We start from the raw sequence: 15536 nt of genomic DNA, 5'->3' as shown, positions 1-15536 counted from the left end.
ATTTTCTCCTTTCTCATTTGTTTCAAGAGTGTTTGTGACTAGGGCTGCAGTGGTTTTATCACAGCTATTTTCATGTTTTTTGCCAGCAGATCACAACATCTCAGTCATCTTGGTACGGGCATGGGCTGGCTGGTTCCTGCGTGAGTTGCCATTTTCCTGGTTCTTCATATCCTAGTAAGGTTGAATTGCATTCTGGACACCATGAATATTATGTTAGGAGACTCTGCATCTTATTTCACTCCAATGAAGAGTGTTGATTTTGTATTGGTTTGTTTTAGTGAGCATTAACCCAATTAAATTCAGGCTGTAAGTTTCAACTAACATTTTGTGGTCTGGGTTTCCCCAGCCAGTTCCTTTCTCAAAGCCTTCAATGCTGTTTGCATGTGCCCAGTGTGTGCACCGCCAGGGTCTAGGCTGAGGTCTGCCCATGAGCTCAAATCCACATGTGAACAGCTCAGGGCAGCCCAGGAGGCCACACGCCACTTACCAAGACTCTCCCTCTCCCGAATCTCCCTAAAATGTCCTTTCTCCCTGGGAACCCTCATTTTCATTCTCTAGCTAGAAAGCCGGGGATTTAGTTACCTGCTGAGCTGTGCACTCCCATGGCGGTGGCAGGCCTGGGCCAAGGGCTGGGAAGACGTGGGAGAAAGAAGCAGTGGGTCTGGCCCCACCCTGCTGGAGCCCCACATGGAGAGGAAGTTCCCCCACGGGGCTGGGTCCTGCCCTCTGCCATTGTCCCCACAGCTGCTGCCACAGACCCAGGTGATTGCCGGGGGCAGGGGGCAGAGGGCAGGGGGCAGGGTGTGGGGAGGGGTGGGGTGTCTGCCCTTCCCCTTAAGTCCTCTCTCTGTGGCCCCCAGCTCAGGCTGTGTGGTCCTTCCTGGAGTGTCCTGCACGTGGCCCCTGAGAGCTTGTGGACCCTGCTGCCTCGATGCGGGCAGGGGATGCAGTGGGGACGCGGGAGGGGATGCAGGTGCACCTCTGCCTGGCCACTGCTCCTTACATTTTGCCCCATTGTTCTTGCCAGAGTCCGTGGCCGGGGGCTCCCTGGGAGAGGTGAGTGGCATGTCTCCCCTCCTCAACCAGTAGCAGGAGCCCCCTGAGCTGCGCCTTCCCAGCAAGGACTCCAGAGGGCTCTGGCCACAGACCTGCCACGGTTTGCTTATATGTTCAGGAACTAACATCGCTTAAATATTTATGCAAACTTCTGTCCACGGAGTCATGGAGCTTCAACTACTGGGTACTTTTCATGGAGTCCTAGTTCACACGCACTAGTTTCCTTTTCTACTATTTATACTTTTGTGGAACATTAAAAGTTGTTCTATAACATTTCTGCCCCCTAAAAATGTCTTTTAAAAATGAAATTTGATACATATGAAATACCGACACTTCTACAGTTATGTCTTTGTCTGCGTGATCATGAGCTGGGACGGGTCAGCTCAGGCGGTGCTGAGGAACCACGTGGCTTAAGAGCTGTGACGATTCTCAGGACTTTGTTATGTAGAAGACGATTTCTGTTTCTACTTTGAATATAAACGTATGTCAGTAGGAATGGGGCGGGAGAGCCACCTCGTGGCACGTCACTATGTGTTAAAAATTCTAAGACGTATCGTCCCGTGAAGAACTTCCAAAGGGATGGCTCTCACTGACGGACGGCTCCTGACCACGTTTCGCTGCTTCAGGGACGGTTCTGCTGCATTGGTCTTTCCTCGTGGGTAACGGCCAGGATTTAACCCCAGCGCAACCTACTGAAGCCCCACTCCTCTGACTTCAGAGCTGTCCAGGGCCCAGGCTATGAGGCAGCTGTTGAGAGGTCCCACGTACAGGTTGGGTGCACCTGTTTTCAAGGAACTTACAGGACAGCTCCGGGAACTGAGGCCGACACGACAATGGAGAATTCAGGCTTTGTTTCACTTTCTTAAAAAAGAAGTCCAATTAGATTTATGAGTATGACCATGACCATGCATAAATATAACTAATTTCTGAAAGTGCTGCATACATGAGTGCTGGTTCTCGGGTGCCAGTACAATGCCACGTGTGTGAGGCTATCAACATTAGGAAGACAAAAGACACTCCCAAAATACAAGTCAGAACAGGGTCAAGTGCTGGAGGAGATCAGTGAAAGGCCACCCACCACCCCCAGAGCCTGGCAGAAAGCAGCTCGCCCAGGAGGGCCGGCCGCGTTCTGTGCCAGCTTCCCGGGGCTACTTAACAGTGTTCCAGAGACTGGGGCTTCAACAACAGAAACCTATTGTCTCATGGTTCTGGAGGCCAGAAGTCTCTGAGATCAAGGTGCAGCCGGAGGTGGTGGCACATGCCTGTAGTCCCAGGTACTCGGGAGGCTAAGGCAGGAGAATTGCTTGAACCAGGGAGGCAGAGGTTGCAGTGAGCCGAGATCGCGCCACTGCACTCCAGCCTGGGAGACAGAGTGAGACTCCGTCTCAAAAAAAAAAAAAAAAAAAAAAGAAGGTTCCAAGTACTGTAAAGAAAAATAAAGCAGGCTGGACTCAGTGGCTCACGCCTGTAATTCCAACACTTTGAGAGGCTGAGGTGGGAGGATTGCTCGAGCTCAGGAGTTCGAGACCAGCCTGGGCAACATAGCAAAACCCTGTCTCTAAAAAAAAAAATTAGCTGGGTGTGGTGACGTGCACCTGTAGTCCCAGCCACTGGGGAGGCTGAGGAGGGGGGATTGATTGAGCCCAGGAGGTGAAGGTTGCAGTAAGCCGAGATCACGCCATTGCACTCCAGCCTGGATGACAGAGCCCGACCCTGAAAAAGAAAGAAAGGAAGGAAGGAAGGAAGGAAAAGAAAAAGAAAGAAAGAAAGAGAGAAAGAAAGGGAGAAAGAAAGAGAGAAGGAAAGAAAGAAAGAGAAGGAAAGAAAGAAAGGAAGCAGAGATGGGGGCATGCTGGGGAGGGGGCTGGGGACGCATGGGAGGGGCTGGGGATGTGAGCTTTCCTGAGTTCCCACAGTTCTCTGCCCCTCTCCTGTCTCATGGCGCAAGGGCCCCCTGGGGCTTGCGGTGGTTTTGCACCAAGCTAGTATCTTGTTCTTCCCAACAGACGGAGGCCCATTGAGGCTTCTCTGTCCTCCATGGGGAACAGCATTGGCCTAAACCTGCAGACACCATTGCAAAAGGAAGTCAGCTCAGGCAAACCCGCTGGTGAAGAATGATTCCAGCTGCGGACAGAGGCTGACATTTCTTGCGTGGGTGATTTAATGTTGGGCCTCAATTTTTCACTCCCCCGTAAGAGTATGACATAGCCACAACCTTGCCAGGGCCCGAGGGAGGGTGGATGGACTTATCCATCCCATAGGTGTTGCTCGTGGCTGGGTGACTTGCTTCTGCCAACGAGATTTTCACAGACACGGCACAAGCAGAAGCCTGGAATGTGTGGGCACTGCCAGGCCTGCCCTCTAAAGCTCTTGATTTTCCCCATGAGATGCACGTGCCCCAGGGAACGGCGGCTCTGGCTGTGGGATGAGAGGCGTGTGGAGCAGGCATGGTTCCCATCCTCAGCCTGGAGTCAAAGCCAGACTAGATCAGCCTAAGCCCAGCCACGCCATGGGTGCAGGAGTGAAGAGCAAATGCTAACTGTCCATGGAATTGACTTTCAAAGGGGCGTGTCATGTGCCTCATCCCAGCAACAGGGAAGGCATTTCTCTATCAGTCAGTTGGTAAATGATTATTGACAAACAATGTGCTGGGAAGGTGGAGTGATTTGAGTAGATTTGGCCTCTATTCTCATGGAGCTTCCTTTCTAGAGGGGAAGGCAGATGATGGATGGATAAATATAAATGATTCTAATAGGTTGGTGCAGCAGTCATTAAAAGTAATGGCAAAAAAAAAACAAAAGAAACGGGGAGGAGCCGGTGCTGCAGTTCATGAATAGTAATGGCAAAACCCGCGATGACTTGCGCACCAACCTAACCCAGTAACCACGGGTGTGCAAATGTGGCGATGGGCAAGTTCCGAGTGCTAGGAGAGCATCTAGCTTCCTGGAGTCAGGAGACGGGGGTTGGCAACCTAATCAAGGTTAAGTCCAAGTGAGGGGGGTGGGCAGGGAGCGATATTTCATTGGAGACTCCAAGGATGAATGGTATTTAGAGAGTAAACCCCGATAGAGAGGGCGTGTGTCTGGCACAGAGAAGAGCCTGTGCAAAAGCTGGTGGGGCGAGAGGACACCGTGTGTTCATCCACCTGAGGGGCGACCAGCAGGCTGGAGCTCAGCGGGTTGAGAGGAGGATGCAGAGCCCGGGAAAGGCACCCTAGGCAGAGGGCACAGAAGGGCAAAGGCCTGGAGTGAAGCCTGAGCCTGTGTGGTTTGAGGAATGGACAGAGGCCTGTCCGTCAGGAAGGGAACGGCACAGGGGAGAGACCTTAGGCCAGAGCAGAGGGCAGGGCCGTGCTGGGCACTGTGGGCTGTGGATGGTGCTGGCATTTAAGAGGGGAGACCATAGACCAGGGCAGAGGGCAGGGCCGTGCTGGGCACTGTGGGCTGTGGATGGGAGCTGGCATTTATGCTCAGGTGATGGGAATGTGTTAAAAGATTTTAAGGAGGAGAGTAACATTTGGGATTAATGTGTATTCTGGGAATCTCAACACGGTAAATTCAGTTTGAATTTTCATAAGACTTCTGCACAGGCAGAGAGAAATAAGATCGTGTCTACAGCTGTGTGATCATATTTTAAAAATTACTAAGTTTTTAAACGTGTTTTCAAATGGTGTGTTTCTATCTCACATTGGACATAAGTAGATTGCAAGATTAATGGAAAGTAGAATAGTTAACTGACTTGCCTGAACATAAAAGAGACATTGATTTGAAAACAAAACATTTATTCATTTACTTTCGCTGCAGTTTTCTTGACTGCTGAATTTCACGAGAAGGGATTGTTCAGGGAGTGTCGTGGGGCTGAAGACCTGGAGAGGAGCTGTTGCTACCGCTGTTCAAATCCGAGGGTGGTGGAGATGGAGCCTTGGGGAGGAGCGGGTGCTGCCTTTTAAGTCTATGAGAGTCGTTGAGCTGGACGTCCAGGGAGGAGCCGGTGCTGCCACTGACGTCTTAGGTTGTGGAGCTGAAGACAATGAAGGAGCCAGTGTGGCTGTTCTTCTGTGAGGGTCGTGGAGCTGGAGATCCAGGTGGGACATGTGTTCTAGCTCGGGGAGCAGCTGATGTTCTACCTTCAGGGCCCTGCAGCTGCAGACCCGGAGAGGAGCTGATGTTCTAGTTTGAGGGTCTTGCAGCTGCAGATCCGGAGAGGAGCTGATGTTCCAGATTGAGGGTCATGCAGCTGAAGACTCGGGGAGGAGCTGATGTTGTAGTTTGAGGGTTGTGCAGTTGAGGACTTCGGGAGGAGCTGATGTTGTTCGCATTGAGGGTCTTTCAGCTGGAGACTCGGAGGAGCTGATAATCTTGAATGAGGGTCATGGAGCTGGAGACCCGGACAGGAGCTGATGTTCTAGTTAGTGGATCTTCCAGCTGCAGACCCAGGGTGGAGCTGATGTTCTAGATTGAGGGTCGTGCAGCTGCAGACCCGGAGAGGAGCTGATGTTCTAGTTTGAGGATCTTGCAGCTGCAGACCCGGAGAGGAGCTGATGTTCTAGTTTGAGGGTCGTGCAGCTGGAGACCTGGAGAGGAGCTGATGTTCTAGTTTGAGGGACGTGCAGCTGCAGACCTGGAGAGGAGCTGATGTTCTAGTGTGAGGGTCTTGCAGCTGCAGACCTGGGGAGGAGCTGATGTTCTAGTTTGAGGGTCTTGCAGCTGCAGACGTGGGGAGGAGATGATGTTTTTCGCGTTGAGGGTCTTTCAGTTGGAGACTCAGGGAGGAGCTGATGTTCTAGATTTAGAGTCACGGAACTGGAGACCTGGAGAGAAGATGATGTTCTAGATTGAGGGTCATGCAGCTGAAGACTCGGGCAGGAGCTGATGTTCTAGTTTGAGGGTCTTGCAGCTGCAGACCTGGAGAGGAGCTGATGTTCTAGTTTGAAGGTCTTGCAGCTGCAGACCTGGAGAGGAGCTGATGTTCTAGATTGAGGGTCATGCAGGTGAAGACTCAGAGAGGAGCTGATGTTCTAGTTTGAGGGTCCTGCAGCTGCAGACCTGGAGAGGAGCTGATGTTCTAGTTTGAGGGTCCTGCAGCTGCAGACCTGGAGAGGAGCTGATGTTCTAGTTTGAGGGTCTTGCAGCTGCACACCTGTAGAGGAGCTGATGTTCTAGATTGAGGGTCATGCAGGTGAAGACTCAGGGAGAAGCTGATGTTCTAGTTTGAGGGTCTTGGAGCTGCAAACCTGGAGAGGAGCTGATGTTCTAGTTTGAGGGTCGTGCAGCTGAAGACCCGGGGTGGAGCTGATGTTCTAGATTGAGGGTCGTGCAGCTGCAGACCCGGAGAGGAGCTGATGTTCTAGTTTGAGGATCTTGCAGCTGCAGACCCGGAGAGGAGCTGATGTTTTAGTTTGAGGGTCGTGCAGCTGCACACCTGGAGAGGAGCCGATGTTCTAGTATGAGGGTCTTGCAGCTGCAGACCTGGAGAGGAGCTGATGTTCTAGATTGAGGGTCGTGCAGCTGAAGACTCGGGGAGGAGCTGAGGTTCTAATTTGGGCGTCATGCAGCTGAAGACCCGGGGAGGAGCTGAGGTTCTAGATTGAGGGTCTTGCAGCTGCAGACCCAGAGAGGAGCTGATGTTCTAGTTTGAGGATCTTGTAGCTGGAGACCCGGAGAGGAGCTGATGTTCTAGTTTGAGGGTGGTGCAGCTGCAGACCTGGAGAGGAACTGATGTTCTCGTTTGAGGATCTTGGAGCTGCAGAGCCGGAGAGGAGCTGATGTTCTAGTTTGAGGGTCGTGCAGCTGGAGACCTGGAGAGGAGCTGATGTTCTAGTTTGAGGGACGTGCAGCTGCAGACCTGGAGAGAAGCTGATGTTCTAGTGTGAGGGTCTTGCAGCTGCAGACCTGGGGAGGAGCTGATGTTCTAGTTTGAGGGTCTTGCAGCTGCAGACGTGGGGAGGAGATGATGTTTTTCGCGTTGAGGGTCTTTCAGTTGGAGACTCAGGGAGGAGCTGATGTTCTAGATTTAGAGTCACGGAACTGGAAACCTGGAGAGAAGATGATGTTCTAGATTGAGGGTCATGCAGCTGAAGACTCGGGCAGGAGCTGATGTTCTAGTTTGAGGGTCCTGCAGCTGCAGACCTGGAGAGGAGCTGATGTTCTAGTTTGAAGGTCTTGCAGCTGCAGACCTGGAGAGGAGCTGATGTTCTAGATTGAGGGTCATGCAGGTGAAGACTCAGGGAGGAGCTGATGTTCTAGTTTGAGGGTCCTGCAGCTGCAGACCTGGAGAGGAGCTGATGTTCTAGTTTGAGGGTCTTGCAGCTGCAGACCTGGAGAGGAGCTGATGTTCTAGTTTGAGGGTCTTGCAGCTGCACACCTGTAGAGGAGCTGATGTTCTAGATTGAGGGTCATGCAGGTGAAGACTCAGGGAGAAGCTGATGTTCTAGTTTGAGGGTCTTGGAGCTGCAAACCTGGAGAGGAGCTGATGTTCTAGTTTGAGGGTCGTGCAGCTGAAGACCCGGGGTGGAGCTGATGTTCTAGATTGAGGGTCGTGCAGCTGCAGACCCGGAGAGGAGCTGATGTTCTAGTTTGAGGATCTTGCAGCTGCAGACCCGGAGAGGAGCTGATGTTCTAGATTGAGGGTCGTGCAGCTGCACACCTGGAGAGGAGCCGATGTTCTAGTATGAGGGTCTTGCAGCTGCAGACCTGGAGAGGAGCTGATGTTCTAGATTGAGGGTCATGCAGCTGCACACCTGGAGAGGAGCCGATGTTCTAGTATGAGCGTCTTGCAGCTGCAGACCTGGAGAGGAGCTGATGTTCTAGATTGAGGGTCGTGCAGCTGAAGACTCGGGGAGGAGCTGAGGTTCTAATTTGGGTGTCATGCAGCTGAAGACCCGGGGAGGAGCTGAGGTTCCAGATTGAGGGTCTTGCAGCTGCAGATCCAGAGAGGAGCTGATGTTCTAGTTTGAGGGTCTTGTAGCTGGAGACCCGGAGAGGAGCTGATGTTCTAGTTTGAGGGTGGTGCAGCTGCAGACCTGGAGAGGAGCTGATGTTCCAGTTTGAGGGTCTTGCAGCTGCAGACCTGGGGAGGAGCTGATGTTCTAGTTTGAGGGTCTTGCAGCTGCAGACTTGGGGAGGAGATGATGTTTTTCGGGTTGAGGGTCTTTCAGTTGGAGACTCAGGGAGGAGCTGATGTTCTAGATTTAGAGTCACGGAACTGGAGACCTGGAGAGAAGATGATGTTCTAGATTGAGGGTCATGCAGCTGAAGACTCGGGCAGGAGCTGATGTTCTAGTTTGAGGGTCTTGCAGCTGCAGACCTGGAGAGGAGCTGATGTTCTAGATTGAGGGTCATGCAGGTGAAGACTCAGGGAGGAGCTGATGTTCTAGTTTGAGGGTCCTGCAGCTGCAGACCTGGAGAGGAGCTGATGTTCTAGTTTGAGGGTCTTGCAGCTGCACACCTGTAGAGGAGCTGATGTTCTAGATTGAGGGTCATGCAGGTGAAGACTCAGGGAGAAGCTGATGTTCTAGTTTGAGGGTCTTGCAGCTGCAAACCTGGAGAGGAGCTGATGTTCTAGATTGAGGGTCGTGCAGCTGAAGACTCAGGAGGAGCTGAGGTTCTAGATTAAGGGTTGTGCAGCTGAAGACTCAGGGAGGAGCTGAGGTTCTAGTTTCAGAGTCATGCAGCTGAAGACTCGGGAGGAGCTGATGTTCTAGATTCAGGGCCCTACAGCTGCAGACCCGGAGAGTATCTGATGTTCAAGATTGAGGGTCGTGCAGCTGAAGACTCCGGGAGGAGCTGAGGTGGTAATTTGAGGGTCTTGCAGCTGCTGACTCGGGGAGGAGCTGATGTTCTACTTTGAGGGCCCTACAGTTGGAAATCTGTACAGGAGCTGATGTTCTAGTTTGAGGGTCGTGCAGCTGAAGACTTGGGGAGGAGCTGATATTCTACTTTGAGGGCCCTGCAGCTGGAGGTGCAGACAGGAGCTGATGTTGTAGTTTGAGGGTCGTACAGCTGAAGATTCAGGGAGGAGCTGCTCGTGTATTTTTAGGGTCATGGAGCTGCAGACCCGGAGAGGAGCTGATGTTAAAGATTGAGGGTCATGCAGCTGAAGACTCTGGGAGGAGCTGACGTTCTAATTTGAGTTCCCTACAGGTGGACACCCAGAGAGGAGCTTATGTTCTAGATTGAGGGTCATGCAGCATAAGACTCGGGGAAGAGCTGAGGTTGTAGTTTGAGGGTCGTGCAGCTGGAGAATCAGACAGGAGCTGATGTTCTAGATTGAGCGTCGTGCAGCTGAAGACTCAGGGAGGAGCTGATGTTGTTCGCTTTGAGGGTCTTTCAGTTGGAGACTCAGGAAGGAGCTGATGTTCTAGATTTAGGGTCACGGAACTGGAGACCTGGAGGGAAGCTGATGTTGTAGTTTGAGGGTCTTGCAGCTGCAGAACTGGAGAGAAGCTGATGTAGTTTCAGGGTCTTGCAGCTGCAGACCCAGAGAGGAACTGATGTTCTAGATTGAGGGTCACGCAGCTGAAGACTTGGGGAGAAGCTGATGTTCTAACTTGAGGGTCGTGCAGCTGAGGACTCGGGGAGGAGCTGATGTTGACGGCTGTACAGCTGGAGATCCGGCGGGGAGCTGATGTTCCAGTTTGAGGGCCGGGGAGCTGATGTTCCGGTTTGATGGCCGTGCACCTGGAGACCCAGGGAGGAACATCAAACTGGAACATCTGCTCCCCGCAGTGCCTCCAGCTGCATGGCTCCCAAACTGGAACATAGGTTCCCACCCAGGTCTTCAGCTGCACGGCCCTCAAACTGCAACATCGGCTACCCCCGAGTCTCCAGCTGCACGGCCCTCAAACTGGAACATCAGCTCCCCACCGGGTCTCCAGCTTCACGGCCCTCAAACTGGAACTTCAGCTCCCCACCGGGTATCCAGCTGCATGGCCCTCAAACTGGAACTTCAGCTCCCCACCGGGTATCCAGCTGCACAGCCCTCAGACTGGAACATCAGCTCCCCGCCGGGTCTCCAGCTGCACGGCCCTCAAAGTGGAATAGTTTGAACCCAGCGGGGAGCTGATGTTCCAGTTTGAGGGCCGTGCAGCTGGAGACCCGGCAGGGAGCTGATGTTCCGGTTGTAGGGCTGTGCAACTGGAGACCCGGGAGTGGAGCTGATGTTCCAGTTGTAGGGCCGTGCTGCTGGAGACCCAGGGGTGGAGCTGATGTTCCAGTTTGAGGGCCGTGCAGTTGATGACCCGGCAGGGAGCTGATGTTCAAGTTTGAGGTCTGTGCAGCTGGAGACCCGCGGGGGAGCTGATGTTCCAGTTTGATGGCCATGCAGCTGGAGACTCTGATGGGAGCTGATGTTGCAATTTGAGGGCCATGCAGCTGGAGACCTGGTGGGGAGGTGATGTTCCAGTTTGAGGGCCATGCAGCTGGTGACCTGGCAGGGAGCTGATGTTTCATTTTGAGGCCCGTGCTCCTGGAGACCTGGCTGGGAGCTGATGTTCCAGTTTGAGGGCCGTGCATTTGGAGACCTGGGTGGGGAGCTGATGTTCCAGTTGAAGGCCATGCAGCTGTATACCCGGTGGGGAGCTGATGTTCCAGTTTGAGGGCCGTGCAGCTGGAGACCCGGCGGGGAGCTGATGTTCCAGTTTGAGGGCCGTGCATCTAGAGACCTGGGTGGGGAGCTGATGTTCCAGTTTAAGGCCATGCAGCTGTATACCCGGTGGGGAGTTGATGTTCCAGTTTGAGGGCCGTGCATCTGGAGACCCGGTGGGGAGCCAGTGTTGCAGGTTGAGGGCCGTGGAGCTGGAGACCTGGGGGGGAGCTGAAGTTCCAGGTTGACGCGGTGTAGCTGGAGACCCAGGGGGGAACTGATGTTGCAGTTTGAGGGCCGTGCATCTGGAGACCCTGTGGGGAGCTGATGTTCCTGTTTGAGAGCCGTGCAGCTGGAGATCTGGTGGGGAGCTGATGTTCCTGTTTGAGACCCGTGCAGCTGGAGATCTGGTGGGGAGCTGATGTTCCAGTGTGAGGGCCATGCAGCTGGAGACCTGGTGGGGAGCTGATGTTCCAGTTTGAGGGCCGTGCAGCTGGAGACCCTGCGGGGAGCTGATGTTCCAGGTTGAGGGCCGTGGAGCTGGAGACCCGGGTTGGGGGGAGCTGATGTTCCAGGTTGAGGCTGTGGAGCTGGAGACCCGGGTTCGGGGGAGCTAATGTTCCAGGTTGAGGGCCTTGCTGCTGGAGACCCAGCGGGGAGCTGATGTTGCAGTTTGAAGCGGTGCAGCTGGAGACCCAGGGGGGAACTGATGTTGCAATTTGAGGGCCGTGCAGCTGGAGACCCTGTGGGGAGCTGATGTTCCTGTTTGAGGGCCTGGGAGCTGATGTTCCTGTTTGAGGGCCTGGGAGCTGATGTTCCAGTTTAAGGCCATGCAGCTGGAGACCCAGTGGGGAGCCGATGTTCCAGTTTGAGGGCCATGCATCTGGAGATCTGGTGGGGAGCTGATGTTCCAGTTTGAGGGCCGTGAAGCTGGAGACCCGGGGGGGAACTGATGTTGCAGTTTGAGGGCCGTGCATCTGGAGCCCTGGGGTGGAGCTGATATTCCAGTTTGAGGGCTGTGCAGCTGGAGACCTGGCAGGGAGCTGATGTTCCAGTTTGAGGGCCGTGCATCTGGAGACCCAGTGGGGCGCTGATGTTGCAGGTTGAGGGCTGTGCACCTGGAGCCCCGGGGTGGAGCTGATATTCCAGTTTGAGGGCCGTGCAGCTGGCGATCTGGTGGGGAGCTGATGTTCCAGTTTGAGGGCCATGCAGCTGGAGACCCGGCGGGGAGCTCATGTTCCAGTTTGCAGGCAGTGCAGCTGGAGACCCGGCGGGGAGCTGATGTTCCAGTTTGAGGTCCGTGCAGCTGGAGATCTGGTGGGGAGCTGATGTTCCAGTTTCAGGGCTCTGCAGCTGGAGACCCATGGGGATCTGATGTTCCAGTTTGAGGGTGGTGCTGCTGGCGACCCAGGCGGGAGCTGATGTTCTAGTTTTAGGGCCCTACAGCTGGAGACCCGGGGAGGAGCTGACTTTCCCGTTCGAGGGCTGTGCAGGTGGAGACCTGGGGAGGAGCTGATGTTGTTCTAATTTGAGTGTGGTGCAGCTGGAGATCCAGGGATGAGATGGTCCTGCGGTTCAAATATGAGGGTCCCGGAGCTGGACTCTACGTGAGGAGCCAATGCTGCCTCTGATGTCTTAGGTTGTGGAGCTGGAAACTCGCGGAGGAGCTGGTATTGGTGTTTCTAGTTGAGGGTCGTGGTATTTCCAGGGTTTCACAAAGGCCAGATTTTATTTCAGTTACTCAGAAGAGAAAGAAAATGTCTTCTGAAAGAGGTGAATTCAATCATTACCAATAGAAAAAGTATCCACTGTATTCATCTCTTATACAAACAGAAAAATATAACATTTTCCCCCTTAGAATAATATATATATGTATATATATATATATATATATATATATATATATATATATATATTAAGGTTCCATTGTATGTAGCCGAACAATACAATCTGGAAACCAGCATGAAACCCTATTATTCACATGTTAAAATGTTGAAACTATGACCAAAATATGAAAACTGCTAGAGCTATCAGAAAGACAGAAGACAAAAAGCTTCTTGCATATGTATAAACTAAATGTGATAATCTCAAAAAACTGTTCAAAATTATAATTACTTTCCAGTTTAAAAACTGTAATCCTAAATTAAAAAAAAAAATCTATATACAAACCACTGATTTGCCCAGACCAAAAAAAGAAAGAAAGAAAGAAAGAAAGAGAAATCAGCGGTAAGGTAAGCAGGACCCAGAGGAGCTGATATTCACAGTTCTTACATGGACAACTCTTTCAGGAATTATCCATAAAGTACTTTATTTTACAACCTGCTTTTCTTGTAAAACTAAAGGTGCACTTTTTTACATAAAAGTTTTATACAGTGTTAAAACCAGAACTGTGTGTAAAATACTGCATGTAAATGTTTCTAAATAATCTTGTTCCATTGGTTCACCGGTGACTTCTGTGGCTTTGTCATCATTTTCCACGGATGATTCTGAAAGAATCTCTCCAGTTTTACTGGAATTGGATCCTACTAATTCTTCTGTTTCACGGCAGTCAGAAGAACCACTACTTTCAGGGCCTTCGTTTTCACTACCTTCAGAATGTAGTAAATCTTTCTCAGCTTGAGACACATCAGATTCCTCCATTTCATTATTTTCCTCAGAAGTCTCTTCATTCACAGTTGAGGCATCATCAGATTCTTTTTCTTGGTTTTTTCTTTCTGGGATCATTTCTCTTGATGTCATAAAAGACTCTAAAAATAAGCAAATGTTGTTGTACTTAAATTTTATTTTCAAAATACCTCCACAGTTAAGTTTCGTGAATTCCGATGTTCTGTAGTTCAAATCACATCCCCTGAAATTCAGCAGCAACTGCATACAGGTGGGAGAAAAGCCCAGCGTCGGCATTACAAGGAGTTCCATGATGTACAGTTCTTTCACGAAAACAATGAATGCAAGAATTTGAGGATCTCATTACTCCTCCCTTTTACAGATGGTCTCTCAATCCCTTCTTCTTCCTCTTCATCTTCTTCATCCTCTTCTGAACACGCTGCCGGGTGCCACGGCTTTCTTTGTCTTTATCGTGAGATGAAGGTGATGCTTCTGTTTCTTCTACCATAACTGAAGAAATTTCGCTGCAAGTCGCTTGACTGGCTGTGTCTCCAACTTTGCCTTTTTTGTCAAACCTGAGTCTTTTTACCTCATGCCCCTCAGCTTCCACAGCATCTTCATCTGGATGTTTATTTTTCAAAGGGTTCACTGAGGAAACTTCTGATTCAGATGTCGAAGAGTCACTGTGAGTTTTCTCTTCATTTTGCTGCAAATTTGCCTCTTTGCTGTCTGTGCTCTCAGGCCACCCATTTGTTGTCATGGGGGCTGACAGAGAAACCTTTGGTCGATTAAGTGGCCTGGGTGTCCCAGGCCCATTTATATTAGACCTCTCAGTATAGCTTGGTGCATTTCCAGGAAACATAACACCATTCATTCGATTTAAACTATTGGAATTGTTTTTCTCTGAAGAAGGATAAACACAGCTAACAACCATCACGTTCTTTTCTACTCCTCTGAGAAATTTGTCTGTTCCTGTATAGTTTCTCCTTGGATCTGTTAACAATTCACATAATCGCTGAATAGTAAAAGGGATACGGTTAAATCCAGTGACCGTTTTCAGTATTCTTTCCTTTGTTTCATCAAAGGGAATATATTCGACATTAGGGTTGGGAGGACCTCTTGGCGCAGGAGCTGAAGTTCTGAAATCATCCATCACTTTCTCCAGTTTGAAAATAAAATAGCCTTTAAATTGGGACCACGGAATCTGTTTCTCCAGTCTTGGCTACATGACAAAGAAACTGATCCAGGACAGGACAGACTTTCTTTTTCCCCCTCTTCTCAAAATCTTCCAGCGCCTCCTGGAGCCTCTCGACGTCCATGGCTTCCCGGAGTCCCTCACAGCCTCCGCCTCCCTCCGCGGGTCTCTTGGGGACCAGAACGCCTCCCCCCACCCCCTGACATCCTCCCACTCCCTCGCACACCCTCCAGCACGCAGGCCAAGTGGGGTGGGGGGGAACGAAGGGAGCCAGGGGAAGCGTGTGAGAGAGTGAGACCGACAGAGTGAGCACCTCCCCAAGCCGCTACCACCAGCCCTCCAACATGGCGCCTGGCGCGTCACCCTAAAAAGTTATTTCTTGGAGAAGCGACGGATGACAGAGATTAATCTGAGAGTTACTATTAATGGAGAAACTTAGAACTTACCATTTTTCCTGTGAGGTTTCGGTGCTGATACTTCTATTCTGTGAGTTCTGGCAATTGTGTCCGTTCACCCAGCCTGGTGATGCAGCAGTTGTCACAGAAGGACCCTGTCCCAGCTGGTCCTGCTCCACTGCTAGGATGGTGTGGCCTCTGATCTGTGACCGTGTCTTGAGGGGAGACCAGGCCCTTGATCACAAGCGTATCCATGGTGAGGTTCCGTGGATGGAAGCTCATGAATGTTCCTTCCTGATGTTCATCTGCCACCTTGCTATTGAATGCATCTTGTTTACAACTGTCTTCTACATATTGAATAGAAATAAAGCATTTGTACAGTATGGGTAAGATAAAGAATATTGACACATTGGACACAGAGGACCTGCACCAAGTTTAGGGAGTAGAATCTGAAGAGACATAACTTTGGATGCTCCCTGGAGGCCCTGCCTGAGTCCCAGTCCCTTCCCTTCTCCTACGGAGGGAATCACTTCCTGCTTTCGTCTTTATTATTTGCACACTTTCCTTCATAGTACATTTCTTTCACCGTGTGTGTACATCCCTAAAAAATAAGCCATTTAGTTTTTGAACCTTCTGTTTTCTTTTTGAGGCAGGGTCTTGCTCTGTTGCCTCGGCTGTAGTTTTGAACTTTGACGTGAGGAAAT

The 15536-nt window shown here is 51.3% G+C and overlaps 1 protein-coding gene and 1 pseudogene across 1 annotated transcript; both read right to left on the bottom strand.

Moving 5' to 3' along the window:
• Positions 1 to 4895: 4895 nt before the first annotated feature.
• Positions 4896 to 12456, bottom strand: LOC117979565 (mucin-5AC-like). The gene is given in 9 exon segments (XM_063602698.1): positions 4896 to 5062; positions 8994 to 9103; positions 9534 to 9807; positions 10152 to 10717; positions 10765 to 10891; positions 10894 to 11192; positions 11490 to 11644; positions 11646 to 12139; positions 12429 to 12456. Coding segments are annotated over 9 exon segments (2220 nt in total).
• Positions 12457 to 12526: 70 nt separating this feature from the next.
• Positions 12527 to 14576, bottom strand: LOC134729917 (serine/threonine-protein phosphatase 4 regulatory subunit 2-like; annotated as a pseudogene).
• Positions 14577 to 15536: the final 960 nt, after the last annotated feature.

The sequence above is a fragment of the Pan paniscus genome, chromosome 2 (genome assembly GCF_029289425.2).
Source record: "Pan paniscus chromosome 2, NHGRI_mPanPan1-v2.0_pri, whole genome shotgun sequence".
In the NCBI taxonomy this organism is placed as follows: Eukaryota; Metazoa; Chordata; class Mammalia; order Primates; family Hominidae; genus Pan; species Pan paniscus.
This window is presented reverse-complemented; position numbering and strand designations above follow the sequence as displayed.